At 45.6% G+C, this 26,157-nt stretch overlaps 1 protein-coding gene across 1 annotated transcript in view; it reads right to left on the minus strand.

Moving 5' to 3' along the window:
• Nucleotides 1–26,157, minus strand: part of Cacna1b (calcium voltage-gated channel subunit alpha1 B) — a gene marked incomplete in the record, with an annotated part of 220,698 nt that overhangs the window by 92,952 nt on the left and 101,589 nt on the right. Inside the window, 5 exon segments of the mRNA XM_029562551.1 lie at nt 6,710–6,927; nt 7,705–8,475; nt 15,407–15,513; nt 18,389–18,456; nt 21,013–21,130. Coding sequence (XP_029418411.1) covers nt 6,710–6,927; nt 7,705–8,475; nt 15,407–15,513; nt 18,389–18,456; nt 21,013–21,130 — 1,282 coding nt within the window.

Consider the following 26,157-nt stretch of genomic DNA (forward strand, 5'->3'; position numbering starts at 1 on the left):
TTGATAAGGACCATCTACAAAATACAGAACACTTAAAGCTCACACACTAAAATGGTGAAAAAAATGAATGGTTCCTCCCAGACAAGAGGCAGGCAAATGATGTCAGCTTTCAGCATAATACTTAATGTCACAGCCAGGACATAAAGAAAGGAGAAATAAGGACTGGAGAGATGGCTCAACAGTTAAGAGCACTGACTGCTCTTACAGAGGACCGCTAACAATCATTCTAACTCCAGTTCCAGGAGATCTGACACCCTCTTCTGAACTCCTCACGACATGGGTGCACTTCACTTACCTACATGCAGGCAATACACTTATACACATAAAATAAAAATAATAAATAAATAATTTTTTAAAGATAGAAGAAATAAAAAGGAAAAAAACAAGACTTTTCACTTGCAGATTATTCTCATGTAGAAAGCCCCAAGGAATCTATAAATATATGCTGAGGGCAAATATAAGCTAAAATTGCACAATTTAAAAAGTTACAAAAGGAGGGGGGGTTGGAGAGATGGGTAAGCAGTTAAGAGCACAGACTGCTCTAACAGAGGACCTGGGTTCGATTCCCAGTAACCACATGGCAGCTAACAACCATCCCTAACTCCAGGTCCAGGGGTTCCAATGCCTTCTTTTAATCTCCTCAGGCATTGCACGACATGGGTGCACTTATACATATGCACTCATAAACATAAAATAGAAAAATAAAGTATTTTTAAGTTAGAAAATGAACAACAACAAAGTAAAACAAAAGAAAGTAGGAGTAAAATAATAAAGATATGAAAAAAAAAAACAAATCATGGTAGAACTAATAAATGAATTAAAATACTGGTTTTCATTTTATAAAGATTACAAACTATATAAACCACTAACTAATCAAGAAAAAAAGCGAAAACAGAGAAATACACACAATTTTTAAATGGTAAGGGAAAAAAGACTGAACAAAAATGAAATTAAAGAAAAAGAACTTAAACCATTCCCTTGTTTAAATTTAAGTAAATAAGTTGGAAACTGCAGCTTAAATGGATTTGGAGGACACATGTGGGGGGTGTACATGTATTTATATGCATGTATGTAAAGGCAAGCATACGGAGGCCAGAGGTCAACATCAGGTGTCTAGGTGTCTTCGTTAATCACTCTCCACATTTTTTCTTTGAGAGGGTCTCTTACTGAACCTGGGGCTCACAAGTTGGCTAGAATAGTTGGCCAGCAAGCCCCAGGGATTCTCCCATTTCTATCTCTCCAGTGCTGAGATTACAGGTACATTGATGTACCTGGCTTTTTACCTGGGTGCTTGAGATCTGAATTCATGTCCTCATGCTTATGTGACAAACTTTTTACAGACTGAGCCATCTCCCCAACCACTAAATGGATAATTTTTAATGGAAAATCTAATTCACCAAGTTCATCTCAGGAGACAAAATCTAAACAGACCAATATCCAAAGAGCTACCCTTATAAAAGACCACACAGATAACTACAAAATTCTACCAAATACTTAAAGACCAAGTAATTCTCACAGTACTATAATTCTAATACAACTGGTCCAGAACATCAGAAAAAAAAGTATTCCAATTCTTTCTATGAACTAATAAGCACATCTCACAGGATAGATTCTCACTCAAGGAAAACTTCCCAGTACTAAAAACCATATTTTATTAACACCCAAAACTCCAGGAAAGCATGTCATTGGCTTTCTTGCCTGATGTTCATGTAGAAGTGTATACATATCTAGAATGTTTTAACGGAGTGGAGAAAAACTCTCAGGCAAGAGTTCAAATTCCACTAGTAGATTATCAGAATCATGTATAGATGTCTTTGAAAGTGCCATAACTGTCAATAAAGGAGGTATTCTAAGCAATTTCTTATTAACAGTTTTTTAACTTGTGATCAGGAAAAAATATGGTTTTTATGTTCTAACATGATAGCTTGTGACTTTCTAGTGTTTAACTGGTTTTTTTTTATCATGTTTTATGAAATTGTGGGGTTGAGTTTGTATGCAATGTGATAATTTTTTTGCTATTTTTAATGAGAAAGGGGCAGGATGTAGCTCAGCAATGGAGTACTTTCCTAGTATTTGCAAGGCTCTGGGTTCAATCCCTAGTACAACAAAGATAAAATAAAAATTTTTAAATAATGGTCACAATTAAAACATGATTTTCAGGATTAGAGTAGTGAAGTTAAGCAAGAGGTAACTATGTGGTATCAACATCCCAACCTCAAGATAGTTGAACACAATATGAGAAAGTCACAGAACATACCTCACTTAAAGTATCAAGCCAAAATTGTATATAAAATATTAAACAGAATCCAATGGCACATTTAAAAATAAATATAATGACCAAATGAGGTGTATCCCATTATTGCCAAGACAGCTCTAGATCTGAAATTCATTGCTATGTATCTCCAATTTAAGGGAAACTGATCCCGAGGGATGCTGAAAAGACCTTCCAAAAAATTCAGTATTTTTGACAGATAAAAACATTTACTGAAGCAGGAATTCATGTACACTATAACACGATTATACACACAGGTGTATAACAAGGCAAGGGTACCAACCAACTTGAATGTTACCCAATAGTGAGCCAGTCAGTGAAATCATAGGGATTGACGTGCCTAAATTTTGGAAAGGAAGAGACAAACATACTCACAAAAGTTTTGGTAAGATACTTGGGAAAACAAAACAAAGAGAATACAATTTTAGTGTAGGAAACAAGGATGCCAGGCCCTAGGGTGAGGTGAGCCTAAAACTTATAGGTCCAGGCTGCATTCTCTGCTAAAGGGAGGGGCACTGAAAACAGTGGCTCTGATAATCCCTGTCCTGCAGAACACTGTTAGGCTGGCAGGAGGAAGTGGCCTGGTCATAAAAGTGCAGGCTCCCTGCTCTGTGGGAAAGCGTCTTGGTCAACAACACTTAGCTCATCTCCTTGTACTAAACAAATAACTCAGCTATCCCTGGCTAAGAGATTAGGCCAAGTTAAAGGTTTACTTCTGAACTAAAAGCTAAAAGTTCACCATGCTTCTAACTCTAAGAAAGAAAACATTGTGACCAATAAATTATGGGATGGGCATTGATAACCTTGAGTAAAAGTTTAAGAATCCTTCTGGCGCCAACTAACAGACTAAATGTCCTGTTTCTTTGTACCCTAAATCTTTGTATGTGACTGCCATATCCCACGTGACTGCTAGTTCCTTGGGATGTATAAAAGCCATCTGAATTTTGAAAAAAATGGCTCGTTGAAATGACAAAAGTCCCAAGGTCCAAGACTCTGTCATTGATCAAGTACTCTCTGCCCTGAAGCAGTAGGTCCCCCACAAAGCAAAGCAAACCTGAGTCCTGTCATCAATTTACACTGAAGGACATCTGAGTACAAATGCTTGACTGGATAGAACTTACCATGTATGGCAGAACACATGAGGTCCAGTGGGGTGGGGGGCAGTGGAGAGGTGTGGATCATGGAGGGGGGATCTAAATTTGATCAAGAACTGTTGTATGAAATATATAAAAGTTCAATAAAAATTTTTTTAAAAGAGTTTTCTGCTGGAGCCCTTGCTGATGATATCTGTAAATGTCTCTTTCCATGCTGGGTAGCACTGGAAGTAGAGCTGCAGATGGACTCCTGGATCTGACATGGCTGTATATATACAGTCATTTAATCCTATAGAGATATGAGCTGAGTGTGTATACTGAGTGTGTGTGTGTGTGTGTGTGTGTGTGTGTGTGTGTGTGTATGAAACTGTGTATTTTAATAGTGAAATGGAAATCTTTTTTAAAGGTTAAAACCTCATCCAATTTTATGTCTTATAGGGTTTATACTGAGTACAATATTGTATGACTGTATTAATTCAACTGTGAACCTAAAAATTTACAGCCGCCTTTGAAAGAGATGCATCCTTGCTCTGGAGTGTGTTACTGAATATGTTAAAGCTGTAATGAAATGCTTCTTCTAATCACATGGTTATTAAATTAAAAAAAAAAATTAAAAAAAGCTCACCCAGAGACTGGGAGAAAATACTCGTCAAATATATCTGATAATACTTATCAAAAATATAAAAAGGAAGTACTTGAGAAGCAGAGGCAGGTGGATCTCCAGTCTGGTCGACATGCTGAGTTCCAGGCCTGCTGGGGCTACAGGGAGACCCTGTCTCAAAAAGTGTTTGTGTGTGTGTGTGTGTGTGTGTGGGTGTGTGTGTGTGTATGTGCACTATATATCTTGAAACTCATTAGTCATTAAACAAATAAACCAATTAAAAAGCGGGCAAAAGACCTGAATAAAAACCTCAGTAAAAAGCTGGGCATGGTGGTGCATGCCTTTAATCCCAGCACCTGGGAGGCAGAGGCAGGTGGATCTCTGTGAGTTCGAGTCCAGCCAGGTCTATATAGTGAGTTCCATGCCAGCTGGGGCTACAGGGAGACCCTGTCTCAACTCAACATCCAGTTCAGGTATGGTGGCACCTTCCAGAACGTGTCTGTCAAGCTGCCCATTACACTCAACAAGTTTTTCCAGCCCACAGAAATGGCTTCTCAGGATTTCTTTCAACGTTGGAAGCAGCTGAGCAAGCCACACGAAGTGCAGAACACCTTCAAAGCAAAGCATCCGATGGACACAGAAATCACTAAAGCAAAGATTATTGGATTTGGTTCTGCACTCCTTGAAGAAGTTGATCCTAACCCTGCAAATTTTGTGGGTGCTGGCATCATACACACCAAAACTACCCAGATAGGCTCCTGCTGCGCCTGGAACCAAATCTGCAAGCCCAGATGTACTGACTCACTCTGCAGACAAGCAAAGATACTGTCTCTCAGAGACTATGTGAATTGCTGTCAGAACAGTTCTAATCCACAAGCCAGAAGATCAGGCTCATATGTTTGCGCGTCTCTCTTGTCTCTACTGTTTGTCCTCGTACACTGCAGATAAACACCCCTTGTCTGAAAACTGCCGTGCAAGGCACCCCCAGCCCCGTACCTCCAGCCAGCCCCTGGGGTGTGGAGGGAATGCAGGACACAGTTGGAGAAGGGCTGCAGCAGGCCTGCCCCATCAGGGAAGGGTGCCTGGGCCCACAAAGCAAGGCAGCCCTGTGCTAACCTACAAATTAAAGGGAAATTAGACATTTGGAAAAAAAAAAAAAGACCTCAGCAAAAAAGACACACAGATAGCAAGTAAATATAATAAAAGATACTATCATACATCATTAGGAAGTTGCAAAGCAAAATAAAACACCTCAACATATTTCATTAGGACAGCTAAACTAAAAAATACTAGTGACACCAAATGCTGGTAAAAGAAGTGAAACAATGAATTTCATTCACTGCTGGCTGGTAATATAAAATATAACAACCACTGGAAGACAGTTTGGCAATTTCTTACAAAACTAAACATCACTTTATCATATACAACTTCACAGTCATGTTTAAGTATGTGCCCACATGAGCTCATCAACACAAAAATCTGAACATGAATGTCTATTTGTAACTGCCAAAACCAGAAGCAACTGAAATATCCTTCAATAGATGGGTGGACAAGTAAAGTGTGATATATCCAGACAATGGAGCTTCACTGTAGTTAAGAAATGAACTTCCAAGCCACAAAATTCCTTAAGTGCATAATGCTAAGTGAAAAAAAAATCCAATCCAGAAATCCTGCATACTATACAATTCAGTGACATTCTGAATAAAAGATAAAACTATACAGATAGATGGTCTGTAGCTGTCTTCATGGGTGGAGTTCAGGGAGTAAGAAGGGGTCACATGTGAATTCTATGGACAAAAGTTCATTGGGATCCCTGGGCTCGTTCTCAAGCTACTTCAGAGAGAAATAAAGGAGGAGGCTGGGAATACAAGACTCTCTTGTGCCGATGGCAAGTGAAACAAGAATGAGCGAAGTACCAACTTTCTTCAAGGATGCTCAGAAAATGGGGTGGCTGAGCAGCTAAAGCCACCACCCTTCACTTTCTACCCAGAAGTGTGCCTGTGAGAGTACCCAAGCAAAAGAGACAGGCGTATGTGACTGAGTCTTCAAATGTGGACATGCAGCTCACAGCCTGCTCCGAGCTCAGAGTGCAGTATTTTGCTGGCCTTCCATAAAGCACTGGCCCTCTCCTTGGAATGTTATCTAACATACTAAGGTTGTCCTTGAAGTGCCCACACTCCTTCCCCACCATGGAAGGGTCACATCTGTCACCTGCGGGCTTGTTCACTGTTCTTCAGTGCATGCTCCCTTTGATTCTCAAACACAGAGGAGTAAACAACAAAAGAAACAGATTCAGACAAAGGCCTAGGGGACACTTAGGGCCAAGCTGTAGGAACACATGAGCAGAGAGATGACAGCTATGAGATCCTCCTCTTAGCCCATCAACTCTGGAACCCAACCAAAGCTGTGGCTACCAGTCCTCAGCCGTTTTTGTGCAGCAATAAAGGATAAAGACCATTCTATGTTTTGTGGTCCTTTCTGGCAAACTGGCCAGCTTCCACTGTGTTCCTAGCACTTAACACTGGGCCTGGCATAAGCCAGCAACTTGAAGATACTTGAGGGAGGACAGAGAATGGTATTTAATCTTCAGCTGCCTCTGGGGCACTAGAAAGCAAAGAGATCAAAGAACAGATGCTGATTACAAAGAACTTTCTCTCCAGCTAGGTGAACAATTCTTAGCCACTGCTATGGAGCAGAAGGGAAGGCGTTGCTGGGCTACCACTGATACAGGGAGATACTCACTGGGAACTACCGTGGTCTCCCCAGGAGGGCCTGTCAGTGTCACTGGGACATGAACAGTAGTGCTGGGGTCTAAGGGCTGACTGCCCATCCGAGTGACATTACGCTGGTTGTCTGCATCCTCCGGTTGTTCCTCCACCTTCTGAAGACAGGTGCTGGGCAGCATGTGCAGAGGACCCACACTTGTTATCCCACTGGCCTCCAGATCATAGTGAGGCTCCCTGAAACCAAAATGCTCATCAATCTGATACAGTCTGCAAAACCTAGTTCCTTGCGCCTATCCCTTTATTGAAGGCAAAGAAATTTTGGACTACTAACTCTGCTGCTCTAGCATTTTGCATGGTCTCTACCATCCTATACACTTATGTGTCTTTAGGTCCAAAACAGAGGTATGGAGTTGACACATTTGTTTCTGACAGAGCCAAGCACTGTTAGTATCACAATTTATAACAGATTTGCTTACAGAATGAAGCAGTCCAGAGCAGTAGTTTCCCTAGGCTGAACAATGGGCTCCAGCTGTCTGGTCTGGTTGCTAGCCAGTTGGCAAGCACTGAGATACTAGCCCGAGCCTCCACTTCCCTTTCTACAGCTCTCTTGCAGAGTCAGAGCCAGTGTCTGGCCACTCTGCTGGCACCCTTCCCAGCAATCTCTCCTTGATTTATAGTACTCCTCCATTTTTTCTTCTCCTGAGTACTCTGCTCTTCCCACACCAATGTGTTCCCAATGTCTCCAGTTCCCCCACCACCAAGACCTTCGTGTGTGTCCTGTCCATGTCCCCCCTCCCCATGTCCCCCCCCTTTAAATTATTGGTTGACGGGGGCTTTTACCAGGGGCCTTGCTATGAGGGGAGTGAGAATTGGGGAGGTGGGGATGGGAAGCAATGGCAACAGGGGCAAGCAACCTGGTAAGGTCACCTTGTCCCTCTCCCTCTGTTCTTTGTATATGGGCTCCTAACCCCACGTGCCCACCGTCACAGGCCCACTCAGGCCCTTACATACTTGGGCTGGTGGTTCCGGGTCTCCTTGTCCCCTTCTGTCATGTCGCTCTCCTTTTCTGTAGCCTCCCTCTCAATGGGTTCATGTGCAGGAGGTACTTTGTGCCTTCCACGGTGTCTACGCGGCTCCTCACTGCTCTCTGCCTCCCGGGGGCCGGCTCGGGGGCCTCTGTGCCTCGGGCGACGCTCACCCTTGGGTCCAAGTGCAGGTGGGGCACCCTCCTTGCCCGAGTCCAGCCCATGCCGATGGGTGCGGTGGCGCCGGGGCTCACGGTCGGCCGCCTCCTCTGGGGAACCTCGTCGGTGGTGGCGCCGGCCACGTTCACTGCGCACTGGCACCTCCGCGGTTCCTGCAGCCTCCTTGCTGTGACTGCGACGTGGGCGCACACGCTCCTCCCGTGCCCCGGCCTCTGTGCTTTCTGCCTTCGGACAGTCTGTCCTGTCCTGCTCGCCGCCAGCAGGGGCCCTGTCCTTGTCTCGGTGCCGGTGGTGCCGGCGCGGAGGGTCAGCTCCTTCAGTGGCCTCTGTGCCCTCAGGCCTCGCCTTGCTTCCCATGGGTGCCCGCGGGCCATCGCGGCTGGGCTCCACCACCAGTGGCTGGTCCATGTGCGTCTTCATGTCTGGCCGCACATGGCGTGTAGTGGCGTAGCGTAGCCGCTCCTCTGGGTCCATCTCACTGTACAGTGCCTCGCAGCTGGCACGCAGGTTCTGTAGCCGTAGCTGGCTGGCCCGCTGCTCCCATACTGAGCGCGCCTTGGCCGAGTTTTGCTGCCTGCTGCGGGGAGACGGTCATGAGTGTCACCTGTCCCAGCCTACCTGTCTCACAGGGAAGTCGCAGATGGACACACAGCAATGGAGGGATGAGGGTAGGGACGGGGGAGAGGCAACAGAAGCCTTCAAGACCTTGGCAGTGTTGCAGGTGGGGGAGTGAGGATACCCAGGAAGTCAGAGTTCAGCCCTTCCTCCCAGTGTTCCTCAGGGCAGACATACTTGACAGTGCCAGGATGGTGAGGGGCTCTGGAGGACATTCCAGCAAGAGGACAGTGGCCCAGAATCTGAGGGGTGTAAGGCAGTGGGAATGCTAGGCACCAGCATGAGTGGGCAAACAGACGTTTAGGAAAGATGGGCAGCTGGCCAGGAAAGTCATAACGAGAAGGGAATGGCATCGTGCAAATGGAAGAGGGGTGATTGGAGGCTCCCCTGCAGCCTCCCTTGAGAGCCGACCCAAGAGGGGCCAGTCAAGCTGCCACTTCTCCAGAGCACTTACCCATGGCACCTCCCAGGAGAGCAGACAATAGCCAAGAGCATCTGGCCCTCTCAGGAGCAAACAGAGCCTCTGCTGCATTCTGCAGTAGTCAGGTGGCCCTAAGAAGCCACTATTTGGCTCAATTACAAGGAGCCAAAAGTCAGGTCTGGAGCTGAGGAAACCCCTTTCCATGGCAACCAATGCCCTCTTCTCTCTTGGCTCCAATGGGGAGCCCCTCACTCCACTGGGAACAGAGCCAGACATACCCTTGGAATCCTCCAGCACCACAGGTAGGCAGTGATCCAGTTCAGTCCTCACTGAACAGCCCAAGGGCCTTAGTCTTCCCTCTAACCTCATGGGTCCAGGCACCTTCTGTTCCCACATCATATATGGGCCTCCAAAGCAGGGTGAGCACAGGAAGTCCTTTGTATTGTGGGCTCTTTACTGAATAAAAGCACCAAAGCAAGTGACCATAGATGATCCCAGCCCCACATCTGCCAAGAAGAAAACTCATCTGAGGCTACAGCCTCATCCTTCAGCCTCTGGAAGCTTCTGGACAACCTTGGCAGTGGTTGTAATACCACTAACAATGACGACCACGGCATCAGTGCTCTGGGCTCCATGCCCACCTCATACAACCCTTATAACCACCTCAAGGACAGGTACTTCCTCTGTGCCCATTTCACAAGTGAGGGCACTGAGCCCAGAGAGAGCATGTGACCTGCTCAGGGTCCACGGTTAGTTGCTAATGAAGTTAGGTTTGTGTATATATAGGGCAGAAAGAAAGAAGTGCCTGAAGAAGGTACAACTCCATCAGACCTCAACTGTCTTAAGGTATGGGTACAATTGTACCAGAGGGAACAACCTAGTTACTGCAGCATGCCTGTCCAAGGTGGAGGGACAGCAAATCTTGTCCCTTCTCCACTGTGTGGAGCCACTACAGAACAGCACCTGGGAAGTCTGACAGCAGAACATTGTACCTGTGCATCCCCTAGGAACTCGGGTGGGACCAGCAGGATGACAGGGGGCATCTGCTAGTACAGGACCTCAGCTGCCATCTGTCCCCACTGAAGCATCAAAACCATGTTATACCTGCTCCAAGGATGCTCTGAAATACCCACAGGGCCTCCTTGCCCCTGGCTGGGTTCATCTCTGTACAACACTGGAAGACATGTAGTGGAAGAAGGCCTGAAGATGTACACCAGGCATAGAAGCCCTGGGAGGGCTGATGGCTGGTCACTGCCTTAGGCCTCTCAATCAGTCCAGTACCCTCAAAATGGACCCTGAGCCCTCTGATCAGCAGAGAAGTGACTTGCTCAAATGAGTCCATAGGCTAGGATCAGTATCACAGTTCTCTGTTAGAAAAGATGGACCGTGAAGAAATGGGTGCATGCAAAGGCCTGAAGCTCCAGCTCTGTGGTGTAGGCAGAGTTGGCTCAGCCCAAGCCTTGCCACAGGTATGATTCTCTCCCAGAAACCACTTCAGGTTCAGAAAGAAGCCAAGCTGCCAATGGGGCTAAAAGACATGATTGGGTTGGCAGAACAATCATGACTTAGGCAGAACAAGATACCAACTAGTTGGGCAAAGGTCACTCACTCACCTACTCTGAGAGACTTCTGAACACCCCCCCCAACCCATTGATCTGGCCCTGATATTACCAGGCTGTCTTTATCTGCCCACAATCCCATGGAGACCATTAGGTTCCTCCCAGGATAGATTTCTTAGTCTCCATCTACATATCTGAGTCATTCTACCCCTTCCCTGGTCACTGTTTAGAATCTTGCTTTGACCTGTGCCCAGTGTAGCTGCCACAGGCATCTCATTCCGTTCCTCTCTACTAACTTCACAGCCAATTCAAAAGCCTGAGATTGAAAGGTGAGCCACTCACTGACCTGTATTACCATATCGCTGGCAACTCTACTCAGGCAGGGTCCTTATTTAACAGAATTCTCTAAGGAGTCATGAAGAAGAGTGACTCCCATGGTATCCTGGTCCCAATAGGTGCAATCCAGCTATATGCCAGGAAGGTGAGAAGCTCCCAACTAAGATACTGTGGTTCTCTGTGAAGCCTCTGGGCTGAGCTGGCCAATCACTTATTGAAACTGGTAGGGTAAAGCATTTCTGGTATGCACTACCTACATCTCACTTCTTCAATATGAATGTTATTGAGGACTCAATGGGTCCTCATCCCATTAGGGCATCAAGGCAACAACAACCAGCAGTGTCTGGTGCTGGTGGGAAGACTGAGATTACTCTGTGTTATTGCCAAAGAGGCACACAAGGCAGACACAGGACACAGAGGACACCTGGCCATCCCATGCAGGGAGCCCAACTTCACCTGTTACTTCTCTAGCATGAGGAGCCACTGGCAAAAGAATATAGTACCAGTACCTCTCCTGGAAGCTTGGAGGGCTATACAGGGCAACAGGAGACCCTCACTTACTAGCCCCATCCTTGAGGAGAGAACCCTGAGAGCAAAATACTCAGGCACATATCTCCCAGGAAGAGCTGCTCAGGAAGAGGACAACAAGTCAGGCCAAAGTCACCCCTAGGAAGGCCAGGTTAGCCTGCTGCCTGCCCCACTTGCCTTCCCCATGAGCATCTGGTTCCCATTCTACTCCTAGACTCTCGGCTCCTAACCTGGAGTTTCTATCACTCTCCTGACCTATGTACTACAAGCTCTATAGCAGCTCTGCTCATGCTAGAACAAGAGCTGCCTCAGAATAACTGACACATTCCCTCAAAAGTAAGAGGGGCAAGGGGAGTCAAGGATGTCTCAAGAACGTTCTCTGCCATCCCTATACATGGAGCTTAATGGGAACCACAGAAGACCTGAACCCACAGTGCCCCTATCCAACAGGAGAAGTCTATATATCCAAGATACCAGAATGACTGCATACAGACAGACAGCAGACAAGAGGACAGACACCAGGAGGGAGAGGAAGGCCAAGCTCAGAGAGACCTGGGCCCATGAATAGGACAACAGGGAATATGCCCATCATTCCCATAGAAGGCTGGCCTGGAGCTACCCATGAAGCAAATGACTTTGGGGGAAAGCAATCAGGAGTGGAGGGAAGGTGTGTGCATGTAGTTATCATGAAGCCACGGATGGAGAATCGTAGCAGAGCGACTCACGGTGAGTTTACTCTGGAGACAGATGAGCTGCGAGATACAGTACCTCGAGTTTGCTTTACAAAACTGCACATGCAAGAAACAAAACATAAACAGGAGTGAGAAAACCAGGATGTTCTGAGACACAAGTGACACTTGGGCACCATATTAGTGCAAGTGCAGGTCACAGTGCACATCTGGCAGGAAGCTGGAGGTGCATCCACCAGACAGGCACTGGCCAAGACCTCAGGGCAAAAGAGAAGTAGAGAACCAATTCCACACATGCAGAAAAGTGGGACTAAAGTGAACACAGCAAATCCTATGATGACTGGAAGATGAGACACAGTTCTCTTGGAGACCATCCCTCACCACAGGTTGGCCCATACTGCCCCAAGAAGGAGTGGTTTGGGAAGAGCTATGGCTACCTTTATAGCAATTCCAATAGCTCCTGGCACCCAGAGATCTGGGCAGGCTGACTTGTGGCTCCTGGCCTTGGATAAGCACATGGTAAATACAGAAAGCAAGAATACCCTTACCTGTGGGGCTCTCTGGGTCCTGTCGCCTGCCCCATCTTGCCTTCCCCGTAAGCACCTAGTCCCCACTCTGCTCTTAAGCCCTCAAATCTTAGACTCAAGTTCCATGGCTTCCAAACCACTATGACCCCTCCAGGGAAAAATCAGGGCATATCAACATCATTGACCCACTTTCCATGTGAATGCAACACCATTTCCAAGTGATGTGTAGAAGTTTTTTTTTTCCAAAAACAACAGAAAGAACCCCAAAATTTCTTTACAGTCATTTCCTGGCTTCTCAGTGAAGGTCAGACAGGTTTCCAGTGCCCCTTTCTCAAGGCCAACATCTTGACACACTGTAACTTGAGAGCAACTCACCTTCCCACAAGCCCCAGTGCAAACAAACATGTAAGAATGTTAAAATGTTACTATAAGGCTGAGTGTGAGAGTGCCACCTTGCATGAGTATGAGATTGGAGGTAACTGTATGAGATCATGAATATGAGCATTAGACTGTAACAGACTATGTGATTGTGCAACTGTGAGTAAGATTGTGGAGTTAAGACTGGGAGAGTCTGGGTAAGATTGTTAGACTGTGGATATTTAAGATTGTGAGCGTGAGACTGGAAGTGAGTGTGCGAAGTTATCAATGAATGTATGTAAGAGCATGTGAGATTGTGAATGTGAGACTATGTAAAATTTGAGTGAGATTATGTGTGTTTGCATGTGTCAGTCAGTATTCAGCAAAGATGAGAGTGTCCTTTAGTTCCAGCACTTGGGAGGCAGAGGCAGGTGGATTTCTGTGAGTTCAAGGCCAACCTGGTCTAGATAGCAAGTTCCATGCCAGCTGGGGCTACAGGGAGGCCCTGTCTCAAAAAAAGACAAAAAAAAAAGATGAGAGAGTCATGACCGAAAGATCCAGGAAGATAACCTCAAGTTTAGCTCCCCACTCCTCCCAGGAGTCTAGGGAGCGCCCATGAGGTCTACACAGGCCTGTATCTCCTCCTAAGGATCCTGGAACCATCTGTCAGAATGCAGAAGGCCTCAATCACCATGCACGTTAAAGGTCCATTAGTATCAGAGGTGCCACACGGCATCCCAGGAGTGTCCCTCCATGCTGACCCAAGGCATGGCTGTGAACACCAATGCCAAGACAAATTCTTAAGAGTCATATTCTCCTCAGCCCAGAAGCAAATCACAAGAGAACGTGCACAAAGGTCTAGGCATATCTGGCACAAATCAAAAGCAACAGCCTTCACACTCAGCACCGCACCCAGGGAAAAGTCTCATCCAGTATGGCTGACTCCCTGGGATCTTGAGTAAACTAGATTGACTTATATACCAGTATACCTGACCCATGCCTGAGAATACCTCACATCTGCAACAATGACTCCAAGTAGCGAAATGGCAATGGAGGAAGAATGTCTGGACTGCCTTTCTTGGTGACTTGATGTACTCGTCTAGGCTGTGCCAGGGACCTTAGACTCTTCCCTAGGCTTCAACCAGTACAGGAGCTGATATCTTCCCTCACAGATCTCTTGGAGAAGTAGCCCTGAGTCAGCAGGAGCTGCTCATACCCAAAAACAGCAGAAAAGACAAGTGCTAAAGAAAAAACACCACATCACAAGAACACATGATGGCTAGGAGCTGATCACGCCAAATGCTCACCTTCTACTCTCTCAAATGCTTACAGATCAGCAGCTTACAGAACTCATATAAAAGCATGAAGAGGGATACACCTGACAGGTCATAGCATCCTCAGGACCAAATTCAGATGGTAAAACAACAGGACAGAGCACTGAGCTCCAGCAGCCATATGAGCAACAAATGCCATGTCCTAAGCCTGCCTGGCCCCCAGGACTGGTCCCTATAAACTGTAACTACTCTGGCTGACAATACCCAGCCAATGTTTTCTGCTAGACTTGGAGATAGGTCCTCTGAAAACACCATTTGATGACCTCCTGACAGCAACAGATCCACTTTGAGTGCGCGCGCACACACACACACACACACACACACACACACACATTCAGTCACTATACTGACAGCCACAACCAACCAACTCTCATATATACACACATCCAACAACATACGCAGGCATATGTCAGTACAGTATGCCCCGTAGCTTTGCCTGGTACAGTGGTCAAAGCAGCCACAGAGAGGGAGGGATTCAGTTACAGGGTCAGGGGCATGTGGTCAGCCTGTGAAAGGTATGTGGCAGAGTGGGTGTGCAGCTGCAGGGCCAGCAGGGTATACTTTTGCTCTCATGACCCACCCATGGCCTGGTCATATGCCCAACTTTCCTGGATTCCTAAACACTAAACTCCCTCAAGTCCCTAACCCTCTACATAAGCTGCACTGTACACAAGACCCAGATAGATAGTAGGGAAACTGGATCTTCCTACAGAACACAACTCCTCCTTCTCACCACAGAAGCCTCCATGCTAAACACTAGCAGAGATATTTCTGAAAGCAGCTGAGCTGCCAAGGTGCCACCAGAACCTCTTGCCTCACAAAATACATTTCTGAAAAACTATGTTTAAAATCAGCATAATAACTCCTTGCCCTCCTGACCCCAGCCATAGCTTTGCCTAGAAAGGAATGCTGGAACCACCCACACACCAAAAAGTCAGAAGCCCATCCCATCCAACATGAAGATCATACCCCTAAACCCCGCCCATGTTCAGACAAGGGAAAGCCCTTTGCTCTTACTCCTCTCAACATCATACCAGGGCAAGACTGTCTTTACCAGACCTGGCCAAGGCAGGGGTACCTGAAGAAAACATGGGCTCTGCTGTTGCCCAAAGCCACCCATATTCCATTCCCAAGAGCCTTATGCAGCAATGGAGATGTTGGCAGCAGACATGGGGCTGACTTCTGCTACTTCTTTGGCCTTCTGTAGAGCAAGCTTCTGATTGGCTGCTTCTTCCATCTCCTCTTCATCCTGTTTGAATAACAAAACTGACTGGCCCCTCAGAGTGCTGTGGTCACTCTGAGGCCATCAGTTCTTCTTCCTAGGACATCTGTGCTTCTCCTGCCCTCAGCACCATGGATTGAATATCCAGGTCCTAATCCAGCATGAGGGTCAAAGACTGTGGCTGAAGGTTCCTGAATCAGCATCTTCTAGATAGTGTCATCTCCAATGTGCTCATGAACTGGTGGACTCATATCTATGCTTATATCCAGACCTTATTTCTGAGCCCCAGATCAGTACAAAGCCACTACAAGGACATTTCTGCCTGTGCAATGCACCTCAGGCTTGTCACAGCAGATCTGTGCCTCTTTCCATCACTCTGTCTTTCCAGGAGCACCTGGACCACTTGAACAAATTTGGCCTCCTCCACAGGGCCAGGAGTGACAGCAAGGCCACTTTTGAAGTTCTCTGCCTGAACCCAGTAGATCCTGTCTGTCTACTTCCCCTCAGGTGTGGCTGTGAAGCTCCGCTTCGGATAGGACCTATGTGCGTGAAGATACCTGTCCAGGAAGAGGAACAGACAGCTGAAGAGACCCTTTAGCCTCGACCTCCTATCACTAAGCAAAACAAATAAGCTGTGTTCCAGAGCTCCTCTTCTGAATCCACAGTCCAAAAAAGAAAGCTAAGATCACACCTCTTACAACCTCTAAGCCCAGGCCCACCTAGCTCCCCTGGGAGCTAGCATTCCCCAAAATGTCTTGAATTTGCTTTGAGGAACACAGAAATGACAAAAACTAAATCCTGAGTTGCTGAACAAAAATTTGACATAAAGCAGACCCTCAAGCTTCAGGACCAGGAAAAAGACAGCTCTTCTCCTCCATACAGTACTCCCAACTAGGTTCACTTCAAAGGGAGGGACCAGTCCTGGTTTATAGTCCACTGGGGCAAGGTGTGCGTTAAATCCCATGAACAGTCTACAAATAATTTAGTTTGAATTCATTCATACTTCATGGAAAAATAATCAATTCTATAATACATTTGTGGAAGTGTGAAATGTGCCCTACAGGCTCATCTATTGAACATTTGGTCCCTATTTAGGAAATGGGTCCTTGCTGGAAGGTATGTCACTGGAGGCATGTCACTGGGTGCCATATCCATCATGGCCTGACCCCTTCCTGTCTGTCTCTGCTTCCTGGATACTAGTAAGTGAGCAGCTCTGCTCTGCCACAGTCCTCTGCCATGATGTTTGACCTCATTACAGTTCTAGAAACAATAGAGCCAGCCAGTTAATTATGGAATTTAACTTCTGAAATCATGAGGTAAAATAACTTTTTCTATCTTTATACTGTTTCTCTAGCTATTTTGTCACAGCAATAAAAAGCTACCAAGTCCTTCTTTTAAGGTCTCCTGGCTAATCCAGGGAACACCCATGGCCAGACAGAGAGGCCTCCATTAGTCCCAATTCCAAAGAAGGAGCCTTTTGCCTCCTCAGCCTTTTATTATCCACTGAAGAACTTGAAGGTGGGGGGGGGGGAGCAACAGACTCAAGTTCACTCCTGTGTAGGAACAGTTGGCACTCATGTCAATAATGCTGTTAGTACCCCAAATTCACATGGTCCCAGAGGCACTGACACCAAGGACAGCTCTGGGAATACATGGGTTCCCTAGCCTATGCAGCCCAGCCAGGGACTGGACAGCTCCTGGACGGCAATACTCAACACTGGCCCAGTGAATCAGTAACAAGCAAGCAGGTAGTATTTGTGAGCCCTCAGGAGCCAGGAGTCCTTGGGAGTCAGAACAAGGAAGGAGTTTGGCCCCCAACAGCAATGGCCAAGGGGTACATGTAGGAAGAGGATGGCTAAATAGAAACTTGCAGCCAGCACACAGCACAGGCTATGCCCTCTTGAAGGCACTCTGAACTTGCCTTCCTCAACTCCAGAGTGGGGAAAGCAGTGGATTGTTAAGATCAGATGAGAGACTTACACAGGCACCAACTCGAACATCAGAGATCACATAGCATCCCCCACAGAGGCAGGGACATGCCTAATGCATAAACCATGCACATGGAGTATTTGCAATGTACATGATAGCACCCTATAATGCTGCAGCAAATTTGAGTCAAAATACCAGCCTAAGGCTGACAGCAGACAGCCCAGGTACAAAGTGTCCAGGACACAGTACTGAGGGTTACCAGATAGGGGGCTATGTCATCTAGAGGGAAATCAAAGAAAGAGAGAGAGATGATCATGTTTCCCACTGGGCTTGTGCATGAGAAATGAATATTAACAGTCCCTGCTGGGTACTGCATGGAGAAGGAGCTGTCCTGCTGTGGCACAGATGTGCTGAGACAAAACCACCGCTCTTCTTCCAGACTCCAGCCAAGTCCAACATCAGAGGGCAGCACTGCAGGTGGCCCCTCACTGCCCTTTCCAGGTTTTCAAAGCTGGGCATTTCCTAGGGTTCACCTCATATATCTTCTGGTCTGGACACACTTCTCCCATTATCACACACCTGCTCAGATCAGTGTATCTCAGGGCCCTGCACTCCTGTGGCAGAGGTAGCTCTGTCCATTCTGTACCTCCTACCCTCAGTACCACCACTCCCCATCTTACTGTTCATCCTTTCTTCCTAAGCCATGGCTTCTCTGGCTTCCCACATGTGTGGAAGCCTGCCCACACGTATCTGCCTCCTGGTCATGTCACTCCTTGCTTCTGTGGCTGTAATTCCATGCACCTTGCACCCAGTCTCATGTCTCTTTATTCAGGACCTTAAGGAGACTCCCTTGAAGAGGGGTCAATCACATGGACCCTGATCCAGGAGGTGACCTTCCTCATGACTCTACAGTTTCATCAAGATGACCCCTAGATCTCCCAGCACCCAGGCTTCAGGTGGTATCCCTACATACCTTTGTCAGCTCCTGGGCATTGGCAAAGTTGTCCACAGCAATGGCTAGGAAGACATTCAGCAGTATGTCTGGTTGGTTCCAGCTAAGGAAGGGAGCTCTCTGCCCCACAGCGCCCCATATCATCCCACTGTGGTTGCCCATAAAAGACAGAAATCCCCATCTCCCAAGGTCCCAAGTCTCCAATCTCCATTCCTTGGCACCAGGCCCCTCAGGGCCCTGTTGTCCCCAGACTTACAAGGTCTCTGTTTCCTGGACACTGTTCTCATCAGCTGAATTATACCTCTAGTCTCTCAAGGCTCAACCTCCTCTAACACACACATAGGCCTCTTTTTACACAGTATCTTTGGGGCTGATGCTGTAGTCCCAAAGATCAGAGGTTGTGTTTGGTCAATTTGCCTTTGCCTCCTATAGTGGGCACACCATGTGCCTGTCTCTATCTCCAACTCTCCTGTTCTGGTCAGCATGAGCAGTCTTTAAACAAACACCTTCTGCTTTCATAGGCTTCAGCTAGGACCCACCACCTTCTGGGGCCTATGAGTAAAACCTATTTAAGCCAACATACGAATTCACGTATGACCAGCCAGTTCCTGGCCCCAGCTAGGCTAGGTTCATAACACTTCCCCATCTTGCCTGTTCCCTTACTTCCTGTTCCTACATGAATTCCTAGGCATCCTTCCTCAGTGTGCTTTCCTGAGTCACACTAGTACACATAAGGTCTGAATATCCAGCACTTGCATTCCACCCTGAACTAACTCCAGGAAACCTGTGGCAAGGTGCTGCCACCACCCCTTTAGGAACAAGGAAGCCACAGTCATATAGGTGAGAGACCCAGTTCCCAGTGCAGCATGAGCCTCCTCCCTGAATCTCACCAAGACCAGGTTACTCTGTTACTGCCCTAATCACTTTGTGGCCCCTTCTAAAGGAATCCTTCCCATAAGCCTCTTCCCACAAAGAAAAAGACTATTCCTTGTTATGACATGACTATTATTGCCAATCCCCAATATAGACTTACCCTTCTAAGTCATCTCACAATTCAGAAATCATTGCCTTGGCACTGATACCAATCCCTAGCCCCTGTCCACTTGATTCCATTTGACGTCCTTAGTCCTGACAACCAAAAGTGTTGCAGACCCTGTCAGATATCCCATCAGGGCCCACTAGGGCCCTGTGCTCACTGAATTTCAGCCCCTTTCACTCTAGGTCTGGGGACTCATCTTTGCCAGGCAATGCCATTCTTCCTATTGTCTTGGCCTGTGCCAATCAAAACCCACTCAAGTCAGGGCCTTCTCTGGCTGGCTAAGTATCCCTTGCTGAGGCCCATGGCTCCAGCCATTATCACAGGCAAGCCTGCTCAGAGTTCCAAGAGTATCCATGGGACAGAACATCAAGACTAGGCTGACACCAAGCAGGATACCCCAAGCACTATGCATCTCGTGGATCCTTCCTCACACCCAGAGGACTTTCCATGTCCAGAGCAGGACTAAAGGCTGTACTCTTGGAATGTACTCTTATATATCCTTCAGATAGAGGGATATATAAGTATATCAGAAACCACCCTAACTGAACAGGAAGGGAGAGACCTGATGGCTTCCATGCCTGGACTCAGTGTCAGGGTTTTATTGCTGTGATGAGTCACTGTCCCAGTATAGGCCAACACTATATAGTACCCTTCCCTGAAACCAGAGCTGCACTTAGCTTCCTCCACACTGGACCCACTCTCTCCCAAGGCCTCAGTCAGCCTCATGGGGAAGATGGAACACCAACCCTGGGCTGTAAAGGACCCACCTTTGCAGAGGTGGGTGTGCAACAATTCTTACAACTTATTTCTGGGCTCTAGAACTTTCTACCACATTCTCAAAGCAGGGTTCCTAAACCAGCAACAGTAGGCTCTGCTTAGGAATCTGTTAGAATACACATTCCCAGACCCCAACCCAGCCCTGCTGGCTAATGCTGGCACCTCAGCTTTATACCCTCAGACATCTGATACCCAACTGAGTTCTACAGACAACACAAACCCTAAACCATCCTGGGGCTATTTTTCCTGCCTCAGATGCATTCAGATCACATTCACACCTGGTTCTCCTGGCCCTCAGCCTGATATGAAAAATAAGTCAGCGGATTCTACATTCTCCTTAGTCCCAGTCCTCTTCCTATGGTGTCCCTAGGATGCTGCCTACCTGCTCCTGGGTCTACCCTGGTCCAGAGGATGGACAGCATCACTTTCCCCAGCCAGGCAGACCTGCCTCTGATAAAGGTCAGGGCCATGCTCTGCAACTCTCTATTTATAGTAGGAGAGGTCTTCTTAAAGCTCAGTGCCAAAACTTACTCAATAAAACCTAATAAGGGAGAAAGCCTTCTGCCATTCTATATCCACACCTTCCTACAAGGACTCCAAGGCTGTTCAGAATGTTTCCTGAGCTCCTGCTGACCACATGGTCCACCCCCACATCTAGACACCCCTTCCCCATATAGTGTCTCCAGACTCAGTGCTCTGGCATCCTGGGGATGCTCAGCACCCACATTCTGAGAAGGCACAGTTTGCATACTCCAGCCCTTCTGGAGGGAACGTGAGGTGGCCACAGGAAAAGCACACTGAGCACTACACCCAGCCTCAAGAAGGATACAGTTTCCAAACAATGTCAGGACAATGAAGTAAAAGGAGAAGAACATGCCTTTGCTGACTCCACCTTGGGATTCGATCCCATGATACGTCACTGCATTCCAGTCCTCTCCTGTCAGGATCTGCAGAAGGAAAAATTACCCTAAGGTGGATCTGCACCACAATCAAGTGTACATAGTGCATATGCACACATGTGCACATACACGAACACAGGATTGAATCAGGGCACATATACATAAATGGGCAATGTGTCCCTGTGCATATCTTTAAATTATTAGGTTCCAAAAGTCTAGGCAACAGAAGATACTGGCATAGGAGGGGAAACCAGCTCTGACCACACCAGGGTTTCACTGAGGAAGCAAGGGTTAGAGAAGGGAATCAGCTGCTCACAGACCCATGATAGAAGCTGGACCTTTGACTCTCCAGGCTCCTGTCACCTTTATCTAGATAGGTCTACCCTCACAGACTGACTAAATGCAATCCTTACCCCATCAGCAAACTCATTTCTATTTTCATTTTTTCTTAAGTACCCAAAGGAGAGAATAACAATCATTTGTTCACCACCCAAAATGGAAACACATAACATGCTGGGCCATTTGCATTGGTCCCACTGCTTATGACCACCCCTAGTGGCAACTCCAAACATGGATCCGGTACAGACTGTGTCTGTGATTCCACAACACTAATACATGATTGCAAACACAATCAGCATGTATGCTAGGCACACACAGAAAGATGGCGTACCATTACCCTCAATTTCCACTTTCATTCACTGCTACAACTTTGGAAGCTACCATTTTAATCACATAAATCTACTTATTCATATACATTATTGCAGTTTTCCTTCCATTCATTAACTTACTTTCTTCCTGAGGTATTAAAGGTTTTGTTCTCTCCTATACATATGTCAAAAGTCCGTCTAGAACTGAAATTGTTGGTTAACAGGCTACATCTTTGAGATAAGTAGATGTTTCTATTCACATAAGATGCTTGTTCCTCCCATCGTCACATCACCCTTACCATCTTCCTACCCTTTGACAGCTCCAGTCTAAGGATCAGAGCATTCTTGCTGCCTTGCCATTCCATCCCTTGTTCTGGTCAGATATTTCTTTGATCATTTTAAAGTATGCTTCTTCACATTCAGGTTTCGAATCCATCTGGAATATTGTGCATTATGGGGGTGGCTATCTAGTTTTTTCTCCATATGGGAGCTCATTTTCCAGACTTCCATTTTCAATATTCCAACTGATCACAACACTATATTTCTTATATAATCAACTCCTACCCATGCTGGGCATATTCCTAAGCACTGTATTCTACTTTTTGACATTTTATCTTTACATAGGCCATGCCACCATCATTAGAGCCACCTAAGAAATCTTGAGACTTAAGGCAGATAACTCCCTTTGAAGTTCTCTTAGCTATTATTGGACATTTACCATCCACATGCTGAGTATCTGCTCTAAGGCCCAACTCAGCAGCTGAGGACCCACAGAGACAGGCAAGATTCCCAGAGTTCTGCCCTCAGGGCTCCCTCCTTAACCTGTGTTCTGTTTGATTTGCATTGTCCCTGTGGACATGGTGTCAAGATTATATTAGCCTCCTGGAAACTTTTTTCTTTCTCTGAAATGGCTTGCTTCAGCTAACTAGCATCTGTTCTTTGAAGACTATGTAAAACCCATCTTATAGCCAATCGGTTCAGGAAAGGGAGTAGAAAGGCAGGAAGACATTTGATTCAATTCCACTAATGGTTATGGAGAATCCAGGGTTTTTTCCTTTTTTCCTAAGCCAACTTAAAATGCAAGCTTTCTTTCCTGTAAAAATCTGTCTCACCTAAATTTAAAATTTTATTGGCATAAAGCTGCCATAAAATGAGAATTTCAAAAACAAATCTCTTTTCTGTAATTATTGCTGTCACTATGGTAGTTGTTTATTTTTCATTTTGATAATTGCATCTAAGATTACAAATTTTCTCTAATTATTGCTTCACCTTTATTTCATTAGGTTTTATACTATTTTTCAGATTTAAGTATTTTAAAACATTCACTATTATTATTTTTTATCCCAATTCTCCCCCTCACAAATATATAAAAGATCTTAAATGACTTTTTATTGTTGGTGTCTGATTATTTAAACAAAGAACGCCTCAATAAAAGAGCAATTATTCTATATTTGTAAAGTTATCTGACAAAAGGTGAATTTCTCTGAATGTTATATATGCCCCAAAATGATTATCTTACTCGCTGTCTGTTGGTTTGGCTTGTGTTTATTCTGTGAACTCTTTTATGTCTTTCTTATCTTCTGTCATCTTCACCTTTCAGTTTAATAGAGATACATTGTAAACCTGTCATGAAGCAGTGATGTTTCATTTTCCCCGTTAATTCTGTCAGGCTTTGTTCAATGAAACAGCAATTATTCTATATTTGTAAAGTTATCTGACAAAGGTGAATTTCTCTGAATGTTATATATGCCCCAAATGATTATCTTACTTGCTGTCTGTTGGTTTGGCTTGTGTTTATTCTGTGAACTCTTTTATGTCTTTCTTATCTTCTGTCATCTTCACTTTTCAGTTTAATAGAGATACATTGTAACCCTGTCATGAAGCAGTCATGTTTCATTTTCCCCATTAATTCTGTCAGGCTTTGTTCAATGTGTTATTTTGAGGCCACTTTACTAGGCCATGCAAGTTTGTGATTACTGCGTCGTCTTCCTTTCATCCCTCCTTGTCCTTCCCAACACTTCACCTCACCTTCTGTTTGATCTGATATTATTATCGTATCAGGTTTCTTTTTGAGACAGGGTCTCCCTGTAGCCCCAGCTGTCCTGGAACTCACTATGTAGACCAGGCTGGCCTTAAACTCACAGAGATCCGCCTGCCTCTGCCTCCCAAGTGCTGGGACTAAAGGCATGCACCACCACAGCAGGCTCATATCAGCTTTCTTTTGGTCAATGTTTACTTAGTTTATTTTTTGTATCCCTTTATTTTTTCATTATGTAAGCTTTTAAGCATAAACAATTAAAGGATCCTCTGTATACCCATTATCCAGCTTAAGAAATTAAACATTAGGGACTAGAGAGATGGCTAAGCAGTTAAGAGTACTAGCTGCTCTTAAAGAGGACTGAACCTCAGCTCCCAGCACCCACAAAAGGCAGCTCACAACTGCCTGTAACTCCAGATCCAGGGGCTAAACACCCTCTTCTTTCCTCTGTGGGCATACACACACACATACACACATGCACACACGCACACACGCACACAGGCACACGGACACAATTAAAGGTAAAAAATTTTTTTAAAGTAAAAGAAATTAAACATCAAAATGAGGCTGAAGTCCCTTGAGAGAACTCCCCAGTCTTGGTTCCTCCCCATATTCACCCCACCAGATACACAGTTCCCTGACTTTGGTGTTTATCATATCATGTAACCTTTACATACCATATAATATTGCTTTACATAATAGTATCAAAAGCCCTTCACTTCCCTGGGCTCACAGCCTCCAGTGTCCTGGTCCCAGCACCTTCCCAGGGTAAGTCCAGTGTGCTCATTGCACCTTGACTCCCCCAACCTCTTTCACCCTCCTAGCTCCCCCACCACATCTCTCTTCCTAGCCTGGGTACAGGCCCATTTCTTGTCTTGACACCCCAGACACCAGGGCTAACCTCTCAGCCCAGAGCCACCACTGCTTCCTGATCCTTTGCATCTGCACCAACCCAGTTCCTCCCTGCAGCCTCCAGGAACCCTCTGGGCCTGGTCCCACCCTCACCAGCTTCATGAGACCAGCATCTATCCTGGGCCCTTCTCCCAGGCCAGCCCAGCCCTCAAATTCCTGAGGGTAGCATCTTTCCTGGAGGGACCCAGACCTCAGGAGAAAACCTGAGAGCATCTGAGCCTCAATCTCACTTGGGCCTCTAGGGGACCTCCTGAAGGCAAAAGCAATTAGGCCACTCCAATATAAAATCAAAAGAAAGAACCTGAAACCTAGACTAGCTTCTCATGCCTAACAAGTAAACCACAAGGCACATAAAGTTTACAAAAAGAAGCAGATCTAACTCAACAAAGGAAGGCTTGAGTCTCACAGAAGAATCAGAAACTATGAGGGAAATTCACATGTCAAAGTCACAGAGAAAAAAATAATAATATGAAAAAACAAAATAATACATCCCCGTCAAGTACCAATACTCCTCTAGAGGAGTACAATGAGAACTCCTTAGAGATAAAACAGGACACATATCTCAAAAGAATAATTATAAACATGATAAAAGAATTCAGTGAATTTAAAGAACACACAAAGAAATCAAAGAACTGAAGGAAGATAGGGATAAACTTCTGAATGAATTCAGAAAAGAGTTAGAAATATTGAAGAATACTCAGGCTGAAATGAGGAAGAAAGTGAAACACTCGGGAAGCCAGTTAGAAACAACAGGAGAAAGCCTCACCAATAGGATGAATGAAATGGAAACAGAATATCAAGACTGGAAGATAAAGTGGACAAATTAGAACACACGAGCAACGATTATGAAACATTTAAGAAAACACAAGAACGGAATATGCAAGAATTGTGCGATGCCATAAAAAAACCAAACTTACGAATCACAGGCATACAGGAAGGAGAAGAATCTCAAGATAATGGTGTGGAACAGATCTTCAACAGGATTGTACAAGAAAATTTCTCAAAATTAAAAAAAAAACATGCCCATACAAATATAAGAAGCATATAGAACACCAAATAGACAGAACCAGAAAAGAAATTCTCCACGGCACATCATAGTAAAAACACTAAACGTTCAGAACAAAGAGAGAATACTGAAAGCTACAAAAGAAAAACAAGCCACGAATAAAGGAAAACCCATTAGAATTACAAGTGACTTTTCAGTGCAAACTATGAAAGCCAGAAGAGATTGGACCAAAGTATTCCCAGTTCTAAATGACCACAGATGCCAACACTGATTACATTACCCAGTCAAAATGTCTATCATAGTTGAAGGGGAAAGAAAAATCTTCCATGACATAAATAGGCTGAAAGAATTCATGTCCACAAAACCTGCCCTTCAGAGAGTTCTTGAAGCAATACAAAGAGGTGAAGATAGGAACGACTAAACACAAGGGGTGATGGAAAGAAATTCAATGAAGGTATAACTGTGGAAATGC

Source organism: Nannospalax galili, unplaced genomic scaffold (assembly GCF_000622305.1).
Source record: "Nannospalax galili isolate Female #2095 unplaced genomic scaffold, S.galili_v1.0 scaffold35, whole genome shotgun sequence".
NCBI lineage: Eukaryota > Metazoa > Chordata > Mammalia > Rodentia > Spalacidae > Nannospalax > Nannospalax galili.